General features: G+C 39.9%; 1 protein-coding gene across 1 annotated transcript in view; it reads right to left on the reverse strand.

The window, feature by feature from the left end:
* Positions 1-384: 384 nt before the first annotated feature.
* MTMR12 (myotubularin related protein 12) overlaps positions 385-16,045 on the reverse strand; it is a 67,217-nt gene continuing 51,556 nt past the window's right edge. The window contains exons 10-16 of the mRNA XM_039544531.1: positions 14,215-14,339; positions 12,962-13,040; positions 10,491-10,561; positions 8,384-8,556; positions 6,265-6,432; positions 5,006-5,167; positions 385-3,320 (exon numbers count right to left, since the gene is read on the reverse strand). Coding sequence (XP_039400465.1) covers positions 2,748-3,320; positions 5,006-5,167; positions 6,265-6,432; positions 8,384-8,556; positions 10,491-10,561; positions 12,962-13,040; positions 14,215-14,339 — 1,351 coding nt within the window. The 3' untranslated portion in view covers positions 385-2,747. The remainder of the gene's footprint in view (positions 3,321-5,005; positions 5,168-6,264; positions 6,433-8,383; positions 8,557-10,490; positions 10,562-12,961; positions 13,041-14,214; positions 14,340-16,045) is intronic.

Here is a 16,045-nt window from a genome sequence, read left to right on the forward strand (position 1 = left end):
ATATAAAAAGCCAACTCTGTACATCATAAAGCAGCACAATACAGGAGCCTAATGTTTCCTTTTGCAGAAGGGACGTTTTTCCCTTTTAAGACATACCCCTATGCTATTCTGATGTCACTCATTTTGCAGCTCCTTGTTCCCCCAAAATTTAAATTGACAAATCACATACACGATGGGCAAAGCAGAAATAAGAGTCACAAGCACTGTTCTACACTAGCTTCATTCTTTCATTTTTAGCAAACATACAAAGCCTTTAAAAGCACAGGCCGCTTAACCACTACAATCACCTCGTGTCAATACAGAAAAACTGTGTGTGCACGCGCGTGCTTTAAATAATTTCTTGGTGTGTATTCAGCACAAAAAAAGTATATATTTAAACTTTCATTTAAAGAGAAGTCAGTACATTTTATTGACATATAGACTCTAAACAGCCTATCTGAGAAATAGGAAGATTTTAAAAATACAAACTGTTAAAGTTTTTGTAACTTGCATTCAGTGTAAAAACTCTGAGGTATAAACAGAAAACCAAAAGTCTGTAAAGTTAAGTACATTTCCAATCCCCCAGTGCAGAAAACAGAACTCATAACAATGGCATTCACTCTACATTTACAATAGAGAAGTGTTCCCATGTCTCATCCTGCACATAAATATCTCCTCCATATAAATCCATTTGAGAATTTTTTTATACAAAGATATTTGACATCCATTTTCCTACATAAATACATAGTTTTCATGACTGAACACATTACAACAGTTGAATAATCTGACTGTCAAAAGCACAAATAGAATCTTTCTATATAACAAAAATTAAAGTTTCCAACGGCAGTGTTTTAAAAATCTGAAATCCAAGTAATTATAATCTTATATTCTAAGATAACTGCTGCCCATAAAATGCATGGGTTGTACTACTTCGTAGAGGGATTATTGCATACATATTTGAGACACTTGATTTTCGATTACAGTAATTAAAATCTATAGTTTGAAAGACATGAGTGCAAGACAGCCAATTCTGGCAAGTGCTAGTTTTAAGAAGGCTCATATGCACTATGAAAATAAAAGTGTAGTGCTAGTGTATTTTAAAAAATATTGCAAGCTTAAATTACTTAATAGTCTTCACTATTAAGACTTAAGGCAACCATGACTTGAAAAGCTTCAGTTTGGCATCCAGCTCCATCATCTTTCCCCTGATCAGTGTATTTCATTTTAGCAGACCAATCTTGGTTCATAACAGTTAGAGAAGCAAGAAAAGGGAGAGGATCTGCTGTCCATAAGGAATATAATTCAGTGCAAAAGTTTAAGACTCCTCTTTAGCAATCCAGTTAAACATTCCTGATTACTATGAGCTGGTCAATCTTAGATGCAAGTTTCCTAACACACAGTATTATTAATCCTTTCACCAAAGTAAAGGCTTTTATGACTTACTTCCATCTTGTGGGTTATTTTTTGCATTAAAGGGTGCAAAATGACCATAGATATGATATTTCATAAAGAGTAAAAACTTGGATTTTACTAAGTACACTTATCTGCATTAAAAAAATGAGTATATACACAATAGAGCAAGAGGTTTATGACAGGCATTTCTTATATGGCTTTTATCATTGAGGTACTGTTATGCCAAAATCCAGCAACTGGATTCTAATACTCAGCTTTTACATGAAGGCCACATTCATAATTGATGTATGCCACAAGTTTATAAAACAAGTCCAGATTTATTGTAGGGGTATAAAACTATTTTTTTTTTTCCCTATTGGCAGAGAAGGTGTAAGCTACAAAAAGCCTTGAAAGGCAGATGGCATCAAGCTGGGAGATGAGCATGAAAGTCCTACTCCATTTGAGAGGAAATTCTTCTGGTAAATTTGAGTCTTTTAATCTGACCATTAACTATTATTAGCAGCAAACATCTAGGATTTAATACATCATGGCAGCAGGACTGTATTGCATGATGGGCATGAGGAGTAAGACTAATGACGTGAAGTGCCCTTGGGACTGACCGGTCTTTAAGCTAAGCACATGCCAAGCTGAAAACAGCCGAACTTCCCATTCAATACTACATGGAAAATAAAATTCTGTAGGCCAAGAAGGAATAATTGATCAGAATAGAAGTGGATGACCAATTCACAATTTCAACTCATGATGTAATAGGTATAGAGGAATAAGCCCTGGGTACTATGGATGGTCTTTTCTCAGCTTCAAAGAATGAAGGATTAGACTTGTTTGTATATGAGTATTTACAATTCTCCACCTTTCCTCAGTTTACCACTTGTGGAGAAAGATTATGCAAAGTCAGTTTAACCAACTACTTCCAATAATGTTGTAATCTCCTTAGTGGTTATGCAGAAGTTCATATCAAGGACATAAGTTAGAGAGAAATAGCTTAATTCCTTACGACTGATAGCCATTTTATATTTCATTTTTTTCTTGACATATATTACAGAACAGCCATTTCACAACAAAGCAGTCTCTCTCGAACCCATGTAAAATCTGTCTGCAGTAAACACCGCTAGATTGAAATGGAAGCATATCAATGTCTTTCCACAGACTATATAAAATATTAATTATGATAGCTGGTTCTTTCTGTGCTAAAGATCTAGGTTAAGATTTTAGCATACTGGCTGAAGTCAGATGTAGACACTTGAAGGGAAGAATTCCATCATTAGGATACAGCATAACATTTAAACCTAAAGTTTAACATGTACAACTCTCACTGAAATTTGTGCCAATACTTTAATTTCTCAGTTTGAGTCATGTCAAATCACTTCACTTAAATCAACAAACTCATCATCTCTCTTGGCCAAGTCATCCTCATCTTCCAAGTCTTTCCAGGTACTGGTGGGCAGAACTGGCTTGAGAGAATGTCTCTGAAGCAAAGCAAATGGAAACAAGGATGACAAACGGGCAGAATTTCTCAGCATTGGAAGAGCTTCCCTGCCTTGAGGGACTGTCAGACTATGTTTTTCATCCATTTTCTTCTGTAAGCTCTGCACTTCCTCTATCATGTCCAAGATTTTAGTTGCAGTGGCTACAGTACCACCACCAAGCAGCTGTGCTTCGGGAATCCATCGTAAATATCGCTGTGCCCAAACTTTGATTCCTGGCCCGTCAATGTGAGGCAGCAGAAGTCCATGAAAGTCAACAGGTTTACAGTGCCAGCTATCGTAGAATTCTGTAAAGTTATTATGAAGCTCATCTGAAGAATTTATCAGTTTGCTAATTCTTTTGCCCAGAATGTTTTTAATAAAGTGATCAGTTTCCTCCCTGAAAAATCCTCTTTTTGGCGAAGATTTTGTTTGCGTCAGTGGCAAAGAAAGCTGTCGTTGATGCTTAAAAAAAAAGTAAAGAAATAAATTAATAAATGCACTGAGGTAAACTGCTCTGGAACGATATTCTAAATTGAAGTCAACATCTGAAACGAGCCACGCTATACAAAAGTTATATTCAAATAATGCTGAATTACTAAGACACCTACTGGCAAACAAAGCCCTGCTGGTTTATTATTTAACCCCTCATTGTTTAACCCATACATTTGTCTGCTGTGTATATGGTCGATGTTATAATATACGAACTACTGAGGCAGCCAATGCACCAAGTCAGAGAAAAAAAGCCCCCGTTTGTGTCAGCTTGGTTTCATAAGACTTAGTACTATACTAGTTTTGTTGCCTTGTACTGAAATTCAATCTTATTTGATCTCCAGTTACAGCAACTCAATATCACTGGTGCATGGTCTTTTTTCAGTAAAATAAGAAGCAGATTTTAAAAGCACTTTAGGGAGATGTAGAGATTAAAAGTGATAAAACAACTCCAGTAAAGCACTGATTTCAAGCAGCCCATGCACACTAAAGAAGATTTTTTTCACACTGTTCAGCCTCCAAATTGAAGTTTCTCAGTATAATGATGTAGCTGTCCAGATACACATCATAGTTATTTGTTGAGCAGTTAGTGGTCTTAGTACAGAACAGAACGTTTAAGCTTCAGCCTCAGCCCCAGGAAATTTACTATGAAAAACTCCTAGTTAGACACCACGCAATGCCATGAGAGAAACCAAGTATATTTTATATGAATTTTTACTACCCTACAGGGGCGGCTCTAGCTTTTTGGCCGCCCCAAGCAGTCATGCGCGGGAGGCGCCCCGGAGCCGCGGGAGCAGCGGACCTCCCGCGGGCATGACTGCAGAGGGACCGCTGGTCCCGCGTGGCTCGGCTGGACCTCCCGCAGCTGCGGGCGGCTCGCGGTCCGGCGGCTCGCTGAGCTGCCGCAGTCATGCCTGCGGGAGGTCCAGCCGAGCCGCGGGACGAGCGCCCCCTCCGCAGTCATGCCTGCGGCAGGTCCAGTCGTCCCGGGGCTCCGGTGGACCTCCCGCAGGCATGACTGCGGCAGGACCGCCGACCCAGCCCGCTGCCCCCCGCAGCCGCAGGGGACGCCCCCTAGATGTTGCCGCCCTAGGCACCAGCTTGTTTTGCTGGTGCCTAGAGCCGCCCCTGCTACCCTATAATAAAAAAAACAACCTTGGTGCCCATGACAATCTTAAAAATACTGTAACAGACCCATTAGTTACCAGATCAAACTCAGATTAAGGTAATCAATCAGATTTAAAATTAGCTATGCATTTGGATTAGAAGTTTGATGAACCACAGCAAAGCAAGTCTAATAAAGTGTCAAATAGATTGGCAATAAATGCTTTGGCACTACAATAAGCAATATATTGAAGTTATCGCTACACTTACCCTTTTGCCAACTAATGATCCATACATAGTAGCCCAGGTTAGGTCTTCCATCTAAGTGTTTCTGCATTCATTTGCAGTGGTAGGAGGCAGATCAAATAGAACTGCTTCTCGCTAGTGCAAGAAGAGGTCTCAGAAACCTTTGGATTCTAATGTGGGCTTATAAATCTCACCAAACACAGTGTAAGTTTTAGCTCCAAGTATATTTGTCTCAAGTATAAATGACTTGCACAAAAGTGGAAAATGTATTTTTATGGTTTCTGAATGAAGTTGATCAAACATCTTACTTTGAATCGTGTAGTTTTCCGCTGACTTTTGTCTAGTTTTGGCTTCTCCACATAAAGAGGGTTGTTGAGCAAAACCTGCGCTTTAGATTCAAACTGCACAGACCAATCCCAAACTGTGAGAAACCTGAAATGGCTGCTTTGTGCACTGTGGCCTTCTCCAGACTGCCAAAACAAACAGATCAATTAGTTAGGGGTGGCCAAGAACAGAATTCCACAAGACTCTTAAGGTGAAGTCAGACTCTTAGACAAAGCTCTATATACTCTGCAGCAAGCTGGACAATTCTGCAGCTAAAATTAAAAAAAAAAAACACAAAGGTTTTTAAATATAGAAATTAATGCAGTCTATATAGTAACCTCTGTTTATTTTGGTATTAACCAAATTATTTTACACTGTCTCCCTATTGGGTTTTTAGCATGCCAGGTTATTGCAGTGAGAATCCCTAATTGCATCCTGAAGGTTGTCAAAAGGGAAACTGGAGGTTTGAAAGCTAAGTAGGAGACTGACAGAGCTTGTGGCATCTGGGAGGCAGTTTAGGATTGTGAGACAAGCACATTAAAGGTGTGTCTGCTAAAATGATGATGTTGCCAACTGAATTATATTTTAAACATCACAGTTAACACTCCAGATAGATGAATGGGATACTGCATATCAGCTATTTTTTCAGGCTGTTTGTAGACTTAGGAAGGACATGCATTCATTCACAGTGGTTCATGTTTTCAAGGTTTTCTACTATCACGGGAGCTACACGAAATGTTCAAGAAGTGAAGTGTGGATTCTTGAGCACAATTCTACAGCTAATAAATTCTGTGGCCATAGAATACAGAGCAGCCAGTCCACAGCTGTAACAGCTCTAGACATCTTTTAAAGATATTTTAGTTATTCTTAAAATCTTGAACTCCCATAAATACCTATTTTGATAGAACAGTAGCAACAAAAAGATCTATAGCACTGTGTTTGAAACATTATAGATATTAATCTTAACACTCCTGCTCAAGTATCTGACTTTTACAGTTTGATGACACCAAAGAGGTGAAATGACTTACCCAAAGCCACGAGTCAATGGCAGAATCAGGATCAGAACTCAGCACCTCCAAACCCCCAACCCTGTGTTCATTCATCTAGATCACACTGCCCTCAAATTTTCCTTGGAAACAATTTTGTAGCTAATTCTAATGCCAGTCAATTTTTGTTGAATATTATCCAGACTGTTGGCAAAAGGATTGTCTAGCACACCACGTCCCCAAAAGTACACCCTTACCGTGTTAGTGTCCTTTTGATGCTGTGAATTGAAGAAGAAGGTGCTAAAAATAGGTATATAAAGACTGTCTGATAAGACAGTTAAGTAAGTCTCAGTGAACTCAAATGCCGGAGGATACTGTTGTACCAACTGCCAAACACAATCTAAGAAGAGCAGAAAAACAGGAGCCTAAATAAAAAGAAATAGTAAATCAATTTCAGGGAAAGACACCACACATTGGCCTATCATGCAGATGGCATACTTCTAAATAATTTGAATGTCTCCAAATACAAACCTATCTAAAAACAGCAATCTGGATTTATAGTGAATTGTGTTGAACTGTTTTACCCACTTGTTTTGTGTGAGACAGTGGTCTCCAACCTTTTTACGCACAAGATCACTTTTTGAATTTAAGTGAAACCCAGGATCTACCCAGCCCCTTCCCCGAAGCCCCACTCACTCCATTCCCTCCTCTCTCCGTCACTTGCTCTCCCCCACCCTCACTCATTTTCACCGGGCTGGGACAGACTGTTGGGGTACAGGAAGGGGTGCAGGCTCTGGGAGGGGAGTTTGGGCGTAGGGGGGGCTCCGGGCTGGGCAGAGTGTTGGGGTACCGGAAGGGGTGCAGGCTCTGGGAGGGGAGTTTGGGGCTGGGCAGAGTGTTGGGGTGCAGGCTCTGGGAGGGGAGTTTGGGGCTGGGCAGAGTGTTGGGGTGCAGGCTCTGGGAGGGGAGTTTGGGGCTGGGACAGACTGTTGGGGTACAGGAAGGGGTGCAGGCTCTGGGAGGGGAGTTTGGGCGTGGGGGGGCGCTCCGGGCTGGGACAGACTGTTGGGGTACAGGAAGGGGTGCAGGCTCTGGGAGGGGAGCGGTACAGGAGGGGATTTGGGGTGCTGGCTCCAGGAGGGGGCTCAGGGCTGGGGTGTGGGCTCCCTCAAGGCAGCTCTTACCGTGGGCGGTTCCTGATCGGCCCACCCTGCTCCCGGAAGGGGCCCCAATGCACCCCGGGGGGGGCACGTGGCTCCCCTCTCTGCAGGCACCGCCCCTGCAGCTCCCATTGGCCCCAGTGCCCCGTTCCCAGCCAATGGGAGCTGAGGGGGTGGTGCTTGCAGGCAGAAGCAGTGCACAGAAGGAGACCCCTGCCCTCCCCCAGGGGCCTGCTGGCCGCTTCTGGGAGCGGTGTGGGGCCGGGGCCGCCAGGGAGCCTGCCTTAGTGGCAGCCCTGTTACACCGCCGGACTTTTAGCAGCTAGAGATTGTGATCGACTGGTTCACGACCACTGGTCTAAGACAAAGCATAGTTTGCTCTTTGCCGACACATAGTTTAAAATTTTGTTATGCCAATTGCTAACCTATAGATTAAGAATTTGCCTTTTTGCACCAGACATGAAATGTATTAGCTTGTGATGAAAAATGTAGGTCTCCCAGCACCACTGGATTAGCAGTGAAAGCTAGAGATTAGTTTGGATCAAGAGTCACTGGAAGCTATGCTAAAAAGTTTCAAAAGCTATAGATTCCCTTTCTCTCGATAAAAAACACAACACCATTAGCTTATTCCTAGAACTCAGACTACATGGGGAAACTAAATGGTAGTCAATTCAGAGATCTAATTAAATCCATTTTAAAAGTCAATATTGCATGGAATCCCAAAACTGTGGATGTTTCAAATCACTCCCCTGCCTGATTAGTTAACTCTATGCTCCAGCTCTATGCTCTCTACTATTTCAGAAAGACAACTCTGGAGTGTTTTGCTACACCTCCTTCAAAACCAGGAACTCCATTCTAAAGCGTGCAATCAGACAGGCATATTTACGGTGGAATTGTCACCTCTGGAGCATGCTGTACTGCAAGTTTATGAATGATGAAATACTTAGCTAAAAAAAATCATACTAATCTGTTTAAGATGTGTATTGTAACCTAGTGAATAGCAATATTCTCAGATAACACGTCATCAAGGTAAACTTTTTAGAAGTTATTTCCCAATGGAATAAAGACTAGACAATGAAGTATCTGCAATCCATAAGGCAAGATTTACAATTAAGATACCTTCAAAGCAGACACCGTTAGCCCAAAGACCCAACATCATCCCTCACAGTGAACAAGCTTTGTGAAGCTGTACATAACCAAGAGTCAAGAAACATACCTCCTCTTTGTCATTTTGCCGTAAATGGTTGCAGCGATCCAAAAAACAATGTCCTCCCATTACCCACTCTTTCTGAATAAGGCTCTGAAAGCCAAACTTTGTTCTGTAGTGTGAATCCATCATCACTTGAACTAGACTGGAGATCACACAGCACAGATCAGAGGCATTCTCCTCTAGAAAATAGTATTGAAAGACAAAAACTGGTCACACTGGTAATGCATATTGCTCCCCTCACAATTCAAATGCTTGTTCACATTAGTTTGGTGTGACTGATGCTTATGGAAATATAATTTTGACCAAAACATTTGCTAAGATTTGTTTAGACTTGGATGCCTAAGGAAGAGACTTTTTAGAGGTGCTCAGTACCCACTGCTCTGGTAGTGTCTTTACAGAAAGATGTTAATAGGGAACATTAGGTAAGTACTATTCTATTTCATGGTCTTATTCCATGGTCTTCTCTTCCATACTGAAAATCATCCTGGTATCTAAGCATCTAAAACTTCCTCTTGCATTTTCTGTGAAAAATTAGCAATGTTTAAATAAATTGGTACTCTTTCTCCTTCAAAAATGGCTCTATTGTATTTAACAATTTGTTAATTCAAGGAAATTTAGTTTGACGCCTAAAAAGCTCCCGTCAGGCCAAGCTACAATTGCCCTAGAAAAATACATTTACTAGTCAGCTTATGAAAAAAACCCAATTCATACATTTGGTATTTTACCTAGAACTAGACACACAGATGATCCACTCTGGTTCACAGCTCTAGTTCACTTACTGAAGCCTTAATATCAAACATGATCTTCAAAAGAGTATTCAAAGTTTTTATGTATTAATTCTGGCTTCTGCTGCTTTTCAACAGGGAGAGAGACACTAAACACTAGAGGGAATCTCCCAAGTAGTTACTCTGCTTTGCCCCCATGTGCTTTAACCCCTATACTCAATCCAAATGTTCATGATGTGAAAAGAAGACAGAGGTGGTAATGATGGAGGGCTGGATGAGGGGACAGATGGCAAAAGGGAACAACTAAAGGGAGGAGACATGGGAGGAAGGAGAAAGTCATGGAACAAGGTGTATACCAAATTGTGCCTCATTCATTTTGCTTTGTAATATCCCCTTACCTGCCATACTGTCTTGTCTACTAGATTGCAGGCTTTTTGTGGCAAATACCTGTCTATGCCTTTGAGACATGCAGCATGTTTGCCAGCACTCAATACATTTGTATATTTTGAACTATTGTATTCTCTCTAATACCTTCTCCCAATTATTTAACATAAAAATAACTCCCTCATTTAATATTTTCAATATAAGACAGAGCTCCCTGTCTCAGTTTATGGTATTTTAAGAGTTGACCCACAATTCGAGGAAACTAACATGTCTGGGAAAGTCTACTTTGCCATTAAATACACAGATATTTAATGGACTAAGCTTTAGATTATAGACCAGTACAGTTAGGGCTTGATCCTGTACATCATATACTGTTCACTGGTGACTACATGTGCATGTAAATGCAACAACTATTCTCAGAATGGCCATGTATCAGATAAACGTACTAGGTCCTTTCTGCGTAGGCCAAATTAAGCCATTATCCCTTGTACAACGTTCACAATGACAATAAAAAAAAATGTTATTTGAGCAAACTCTGGTACACACATAGTGAATAGATTAGACTTTCCAACTTTTTATTCAGAAGTTTGTATAACTATATTAGGGGGTTAAAGTTAAACAAAGTTGTTAGACCAAAAAGCATTAATAAAAAAAAAATCTTTTGAGTCAAATGTAACAGTCCTTTAATAATTCCTCTTCACCCCCTTCAAGTGATTCCCTCATGGGCTGAGACTACACATGCCAAATCTCAAATAAATGAAATAAAACACCAGTTGCAGTACAGATGGAAGTTTTGTATGTGAAGTGCCACAACATTAAATATAGCAGATGTGTATGAATTTTAAACTCTGTTTACCATTATTTCCCCTTACTTTTTATATATATAAATAAATAAAAATAAGGGTGTATCTTAAATTCAGTACATTTCTCAAGGTGGTAGGTGGGTGGGAGGAATAAAGAGAAGATTTATCTGATACGATCATCTCTTGATGAAAGATTCTTACCTACAAGGAGAACGTTTGTGTTCTGTCCTTCCAGATATTCAGCCACCTCTATTGCTTTTTTCAGACATCGCCTAATGTGATATGGAGAAATAAGACAAAACTAATATTCTCAAATGTGGTTTTTAACTAGTTAAGTTTAAGCAGCATTATGACAATTCATATATAGTTTCAGTGATCTGTTACATTAATTTCCCCTGAAAAAACTACCATGCCAATCAGAAGCAAGTTTGGGTAGAGCAGATTCCTTAAATCGAGTTTGTGTTTTAGATGGTTTCTCTCAAATTTTATCCAATTACAATTCATGTTTTAAATTTAATCTTTGGGATCAGAAGTTTTCTTGTTTTCTGATTTCACAAAAAACTTTCAATTTCCAATGTGCACGTTTTTGAAGAGTAGTTTTATATTTCCAATTTATAATTATCTTTCTGTTGTAGGCATTCATAGCACATTAATATATCTAGCCTTCTTCAAGTAGAGTTTACTTCATTCTGACCTTTTTCTAACTGCGTGTTATAAAGAATTATTATTGTGGAGTACCAGAACTCTATACATGCTTTACATTGAGAGCAATACAGGAATCCTCAACAAGCTTGAAAGGTAGGAAAATATTTTCTGTAAGAGTTTGGGGATGGTGATTAACCAAAGTCTCTGAAAACGCAAATAAAAACCAAACTTTTTCACATTAGGGACAGTATTTTCTCCCAAGGAAGAACAAGTGGGATTTTTTAAAAAGGGAAAGGAAATACAAAAACAATTTGGAGACGTTTTGGGTAAGTTCAAACCTATCTTTAAAGTTAGCGACTTATTACACTGGCACACAGAGGTGAGGTTCTTGCAAATGAGCCAACATAAATTAGTACTTTCATCTTCAGTGTCTATTTTGTCATATTGCTTTATTCAGAAGTCTGGATCCCAGAACTAAGAGACTGCTTGCTGAAGTGCCAAGAATCTGCAGAGCAAACTGGGCCAAGTAAGGGAAATTGCTTCTTTTCAAGAGTGAGGATGTGAATTTGGCTAGAAGTTTGCATTTGGTTTGATTGTGTTTATCACTAGAAGTTATGCTCACGCATTAATGCATGCAGGTTGAAAAATTCTTGTATAACTCACAGGCAACCCAGAGAGGGGAAATGCAATCCAGCAAAGAGGAGAAGAGAGTACAAACAATGCATCATACTACTACTGTGGGGTGGGATCAGGGGGTGGGGAGGGAGGAACAGGATTTTAGTATCCTTAGAGGTAATATCTCCAATCACTGTCACTGTTTTCCGAGTTTTTGGTAGATCTCCAATAAAGAAAAATGTGTTATATATCTGATCGTACTTACTTCTGAACTTTACACATAGGAATTCTATAAACACAGATGGATACTACAGAGGAGATTTCAGATCAGGACAGGTTTTCCATATTCTGGAGTTCAGGATCAGAGATGTTTGGAAACCCAAGAAGTTGGATATTTCAAGTTCTCACATGGTTTTCCCCACTGTTTCAGACCTTCCTTTCAATAGAAAATTGCTTTTAAGTTAGAAATGTTGCCAATTTGCATATTTGGCCAGTTGTTGCCTTTGCAGTCTTAACCTCAGTTTCCACAATTCTGCTGCTGCTCAGCACCAGTAACATGTCAAAAACTTAAATTTTCTGAGACAGATTCCATTTGCATCTTTTACTGAAGACAGAGTTTTGCAGGGCACCTAGCTTTACATGCACTAGAATTTCTTTTGTTTAGGGCCTCATCTACATATAAAGCTTACAAAAAATTACCCACAGTTGTAATCACTGGTTCAGGTGATCTGGAGTTTATGCTATAGCTACCAGTAGTGCGGATGACCACTTGGGTCAGTTGGGTTTGCTTTGCAACAAGTATTGCTACACCATTGAAAAAAAATGAATTTAGTCACCAGACTCATCTGCACTATGGTTCCCACCAGTTCACCTGAATTAGCATGAGCACAAGTGGGAATTTAAGTGTCCCCAGTACACATGTAGTCCACAGTACCACAAATCTCTTCTCCAGATACCCTGTCTACAGGGTGTGATGGCATGTACTCTATTGTAGTCCAGAAGTCTGAGGCCTCAAGAAGTCTTTCCTGTTAGGTTTTTGTTTAATCTTCCATTCTTGATGAATTTTATGAAACCGGTGATGTGAAGTCCCTTTCCACCAGTGAGAAAAGTTTAGTGACCAGAGTTTGGGAGGTTTCTGTCCTCCAAACAGCTGTTTTACAGTGCATCTGCTCTGGCCATTGCATGTAAATTTTCTATTGATATTGGATCACAAAGAAAAGAAATTTTGATTATCTATGTATTCTATGCATCTCAGACTCCTGAATCAAAGAGTTTTGATAAAGATCCCAAAAAATTTGTTTAATATAAAAAGCATTATTGATTTAAAACTAGTTTTCCAATAACCATAGCTAGAAAAGTCACCAGAGATTCATTTAATAAAGACTGAACTCAAAGAACATATATTAACAAACCTAACGATTTCCAGCCAGTTTGTGCTCTCCAGTAATGAAAACCATTTTACATCAGTATCCCAGAAGTCTGTACTGTTATCTGTAAAAATAGAAAATTGGAATGTGAGTGCAAGCATCATGCTAGTTAACAGTGGTCAAATAAAACCAACAACCCCTTCAACCAGAGTGGACATCAGGCATCCAACAGACTAAGTTTTCCTTTACGATTGTGAAGACAGAATTTTCAGTTAGATTTAATCAAACCTGTTCATTGTTTAAAAGTGAATACCTAGTTTGGGCCAAAAATATAAAGCTATGTAAAAAGTAGTTTTACAACCCTTTATAAAGCTTCATGAAAATATTTTTAAAACCATCTGAAGAAAGTTTGGATTCCAGTACTCCCTACTGTATGTCCATACCTAGAGAAACCAAATAAGGAAGTTTGTGGAGTGTTATGTGGAGACAAGAGGAGATTAAACTGGAGATGTGAGTTCTCAGCAATCTTCTATATACCAATTTCTGTATTTTTAGAGCACATTTTATGCTGAACAACATACTGAGGGCTACCTGCTTATTTAGAATTCTAAATAAAGTTGTCCCAGCAATGGGGAGAGAAACATTGGAAATTAGAAAATGTAACAGTAAAACCACAGAATTGGCAGTGGGATTCAGGCAAGTGCAGTACATTAAACAAAAAAAGTTTAAAATAGCTTAAACTTTTCTGAAGCAGATTAAGTATCAAGTTGACTGCTTCCTTTTAAATCAAATAGGTACTAAAATCCCAGGGACCCAACAGACATATAACCAAAGCTGACACTAGTTTGCAGAAGGGTTTAAGATTTTTGTAAATTTCATTTAATTAAAAGTGAAACAAAACACCTGATCATCTTCTCTATACACACTGCAAGAGCTCCAATACGTCTGTTAATCTATAAGGTGCCACAGGACTCTCTGCTTCATTTTCTAATGGATACTGTGACTTGTTAGTGTGGGCTAACAATTTTGACAACAGCAGGCTTCCAGTTTAATACACCAATCAAACATCCACAAATCTCACTTGATCTGCAGAGACAATCATCAGATAACTATTCAGAAAGAGCTCCTTTCACCATACAATCAGAAGAAATGGACCACCAATTTCTTAAATCAAGAACTGTATTCAAGATCTGTTAGAGATGTAATTGAATATTTGGAGACAAAATTAGCAAGTCTCTAAAGGAATATTTGTCACACCTTGGTTCTTCCCACCTCATTTAACTCTAATTTTAACTCACCTATCAGAAACAGCTGTTTAAATCTAGTGTATGCAGCTTGAATGTCTTGAAGAGATGGAAGGCTGCTTGAAAGGTCATCTGTTTTCAAGACTTCATAGGGAGGTTTGTTAATTGTCTTGTAAACGCTGAATAATCAAAGAGACAAAACCTTTCAGTTTAGAGAAACCTAGACATAGGTAGTGGTCACTGAAGGTAGCAAGGTTAATGTCCCACCCCATATATACTATACATATAGCAAAAGTAGAGCATTTAGCCACAAAAAGGTGTGCATTAGTGGGATAATGGCCCCATGTGCATTTTAGAATACTCAGCAACAATCTTGCTACGGGTTTGTCTACACTACAAGAGTTTTGCTGCTTTACATATGGCAGCAATCCTAACCCAGCAAAACTGTCCTGGTGTAGATGCAACTATACGGTATAAATCCTTATACTGTCAGCTAATTTGTAATAATTTATGAATACTGTATCTTGAACAGATAGTGATTAAATTAATTCACTAGCAGGTTTGTCAGGATATGTATCAGGGAAGGAGCAGGGTGGGAGGCGGGGGACTGATAGTCACACCTCCTAGCAAACATTTCAAGTGATAAGAGACAATGCAGAGCCAACTGGCTAAAGAGACAAGAGAGAACAAAGAACTTGGGGCTTGGCTACACTTACAAATTTGCAGCGCTGCAGCAGGGTGTGAAAACACACCCTGCAGCAGCGCTGCGCGCGCGGCGCCCCCCAAGCCCCAGTGTGCTGCCAGCCAGCAGCCCCAGCGCGCCCAGCCCCCCTGTCCCCCTGGACAGCTGCAGGAGAGGGAGCTGGGAGAGTTTTTTGAGCCAGCGCTGGCGCTTTGACTTTTGCGCGCGCGCGCTGCGCGCGCGCGCGCTGCGCTGCCTTGCAAGTTAGTTTAAGTGTAGCCATAGCCTTGGGCTGGTTTTCAGCAGACACTCCCTGAATGGGGGACACAGGTAAGACAGTCATGAATGACACGTGTTAAAAAGAATTTTCTCTGGTTTTAAGAAAGCTGTTTTGGATCACTGTATTCACCACTGTCACAGCTCCGGAAGGGAGGACTTGCAGACACTGAAGCCAGTTGGATTAAATAATCATAGTTGCCATACATATGCTGAAGTTTGCGGAGCTGGTCTAAGAGTGGACGAATCACAAGATTCCACCTGTCAGTGTGTCTGGAGTGACTCACAGCCAAGAATGCCCAAATTCAAGACAGACTGTCAGAAAATAGGGCAGATACTCCTAAGCCGGTGATCTATTCTATCATTAGATTCACCAAGCCAGTAATAAAGAGTACTCCTGGAATACAGAATGTTGTCAAGTATCAGGAGGTAGCCCTGTTAGTCTGTATTCCATAAAAACAACAAGGAGTCCAGTGGCACCTTAAAGACAAACAGATTTATTTGGGCATAAGCTTTCGTGGGTAAAAAACCTCACTTCTTCAGATGTGTGGGAGATGGCCTGTCAACACTAGTTCTCCACTTGTGAGGTACTCCCTTCTCTTCTTTTTTTACCCACGAAAGCTTATGCCCAAATAGATCTGTTCGTCTTTAAGGTGCCACCGGACTCCTTGTTGTTTTTATGGAATACAGATAATCCCCTTGGCATTCCAGCCCCTATTTACTATGCAGGCAAACTGGACTTTATGGTGTAAGGTTATTAAAACCAAAAATACACCACACAATAGGTTCTTCCAACCCCAAGGGGTTGGTCACTCACCACAGGTTACTGGATACTTCAGGATCTCACCAAAAACAATACTGTGTTAGCCAATCCTTCGTAAACTAACTGAAGATTTTATTAAGAAAAAAGAAATGAGTTATTAAAAG

This window comes from Mauremys reevesii, linkage group 6 (assembly GCF_016161935.1).
Source record: "Mauremys reevesii isolate NIE-2019 linkage group 6, ASM1616193v1, whole genome shotgun sequence".
Taxonomy (NCBI): domain Eukaryota; kingdom Metazoa; phylum Chordata; order Testudines; family Geoemydidae; genus Mauremys; species Mauremys reevesii.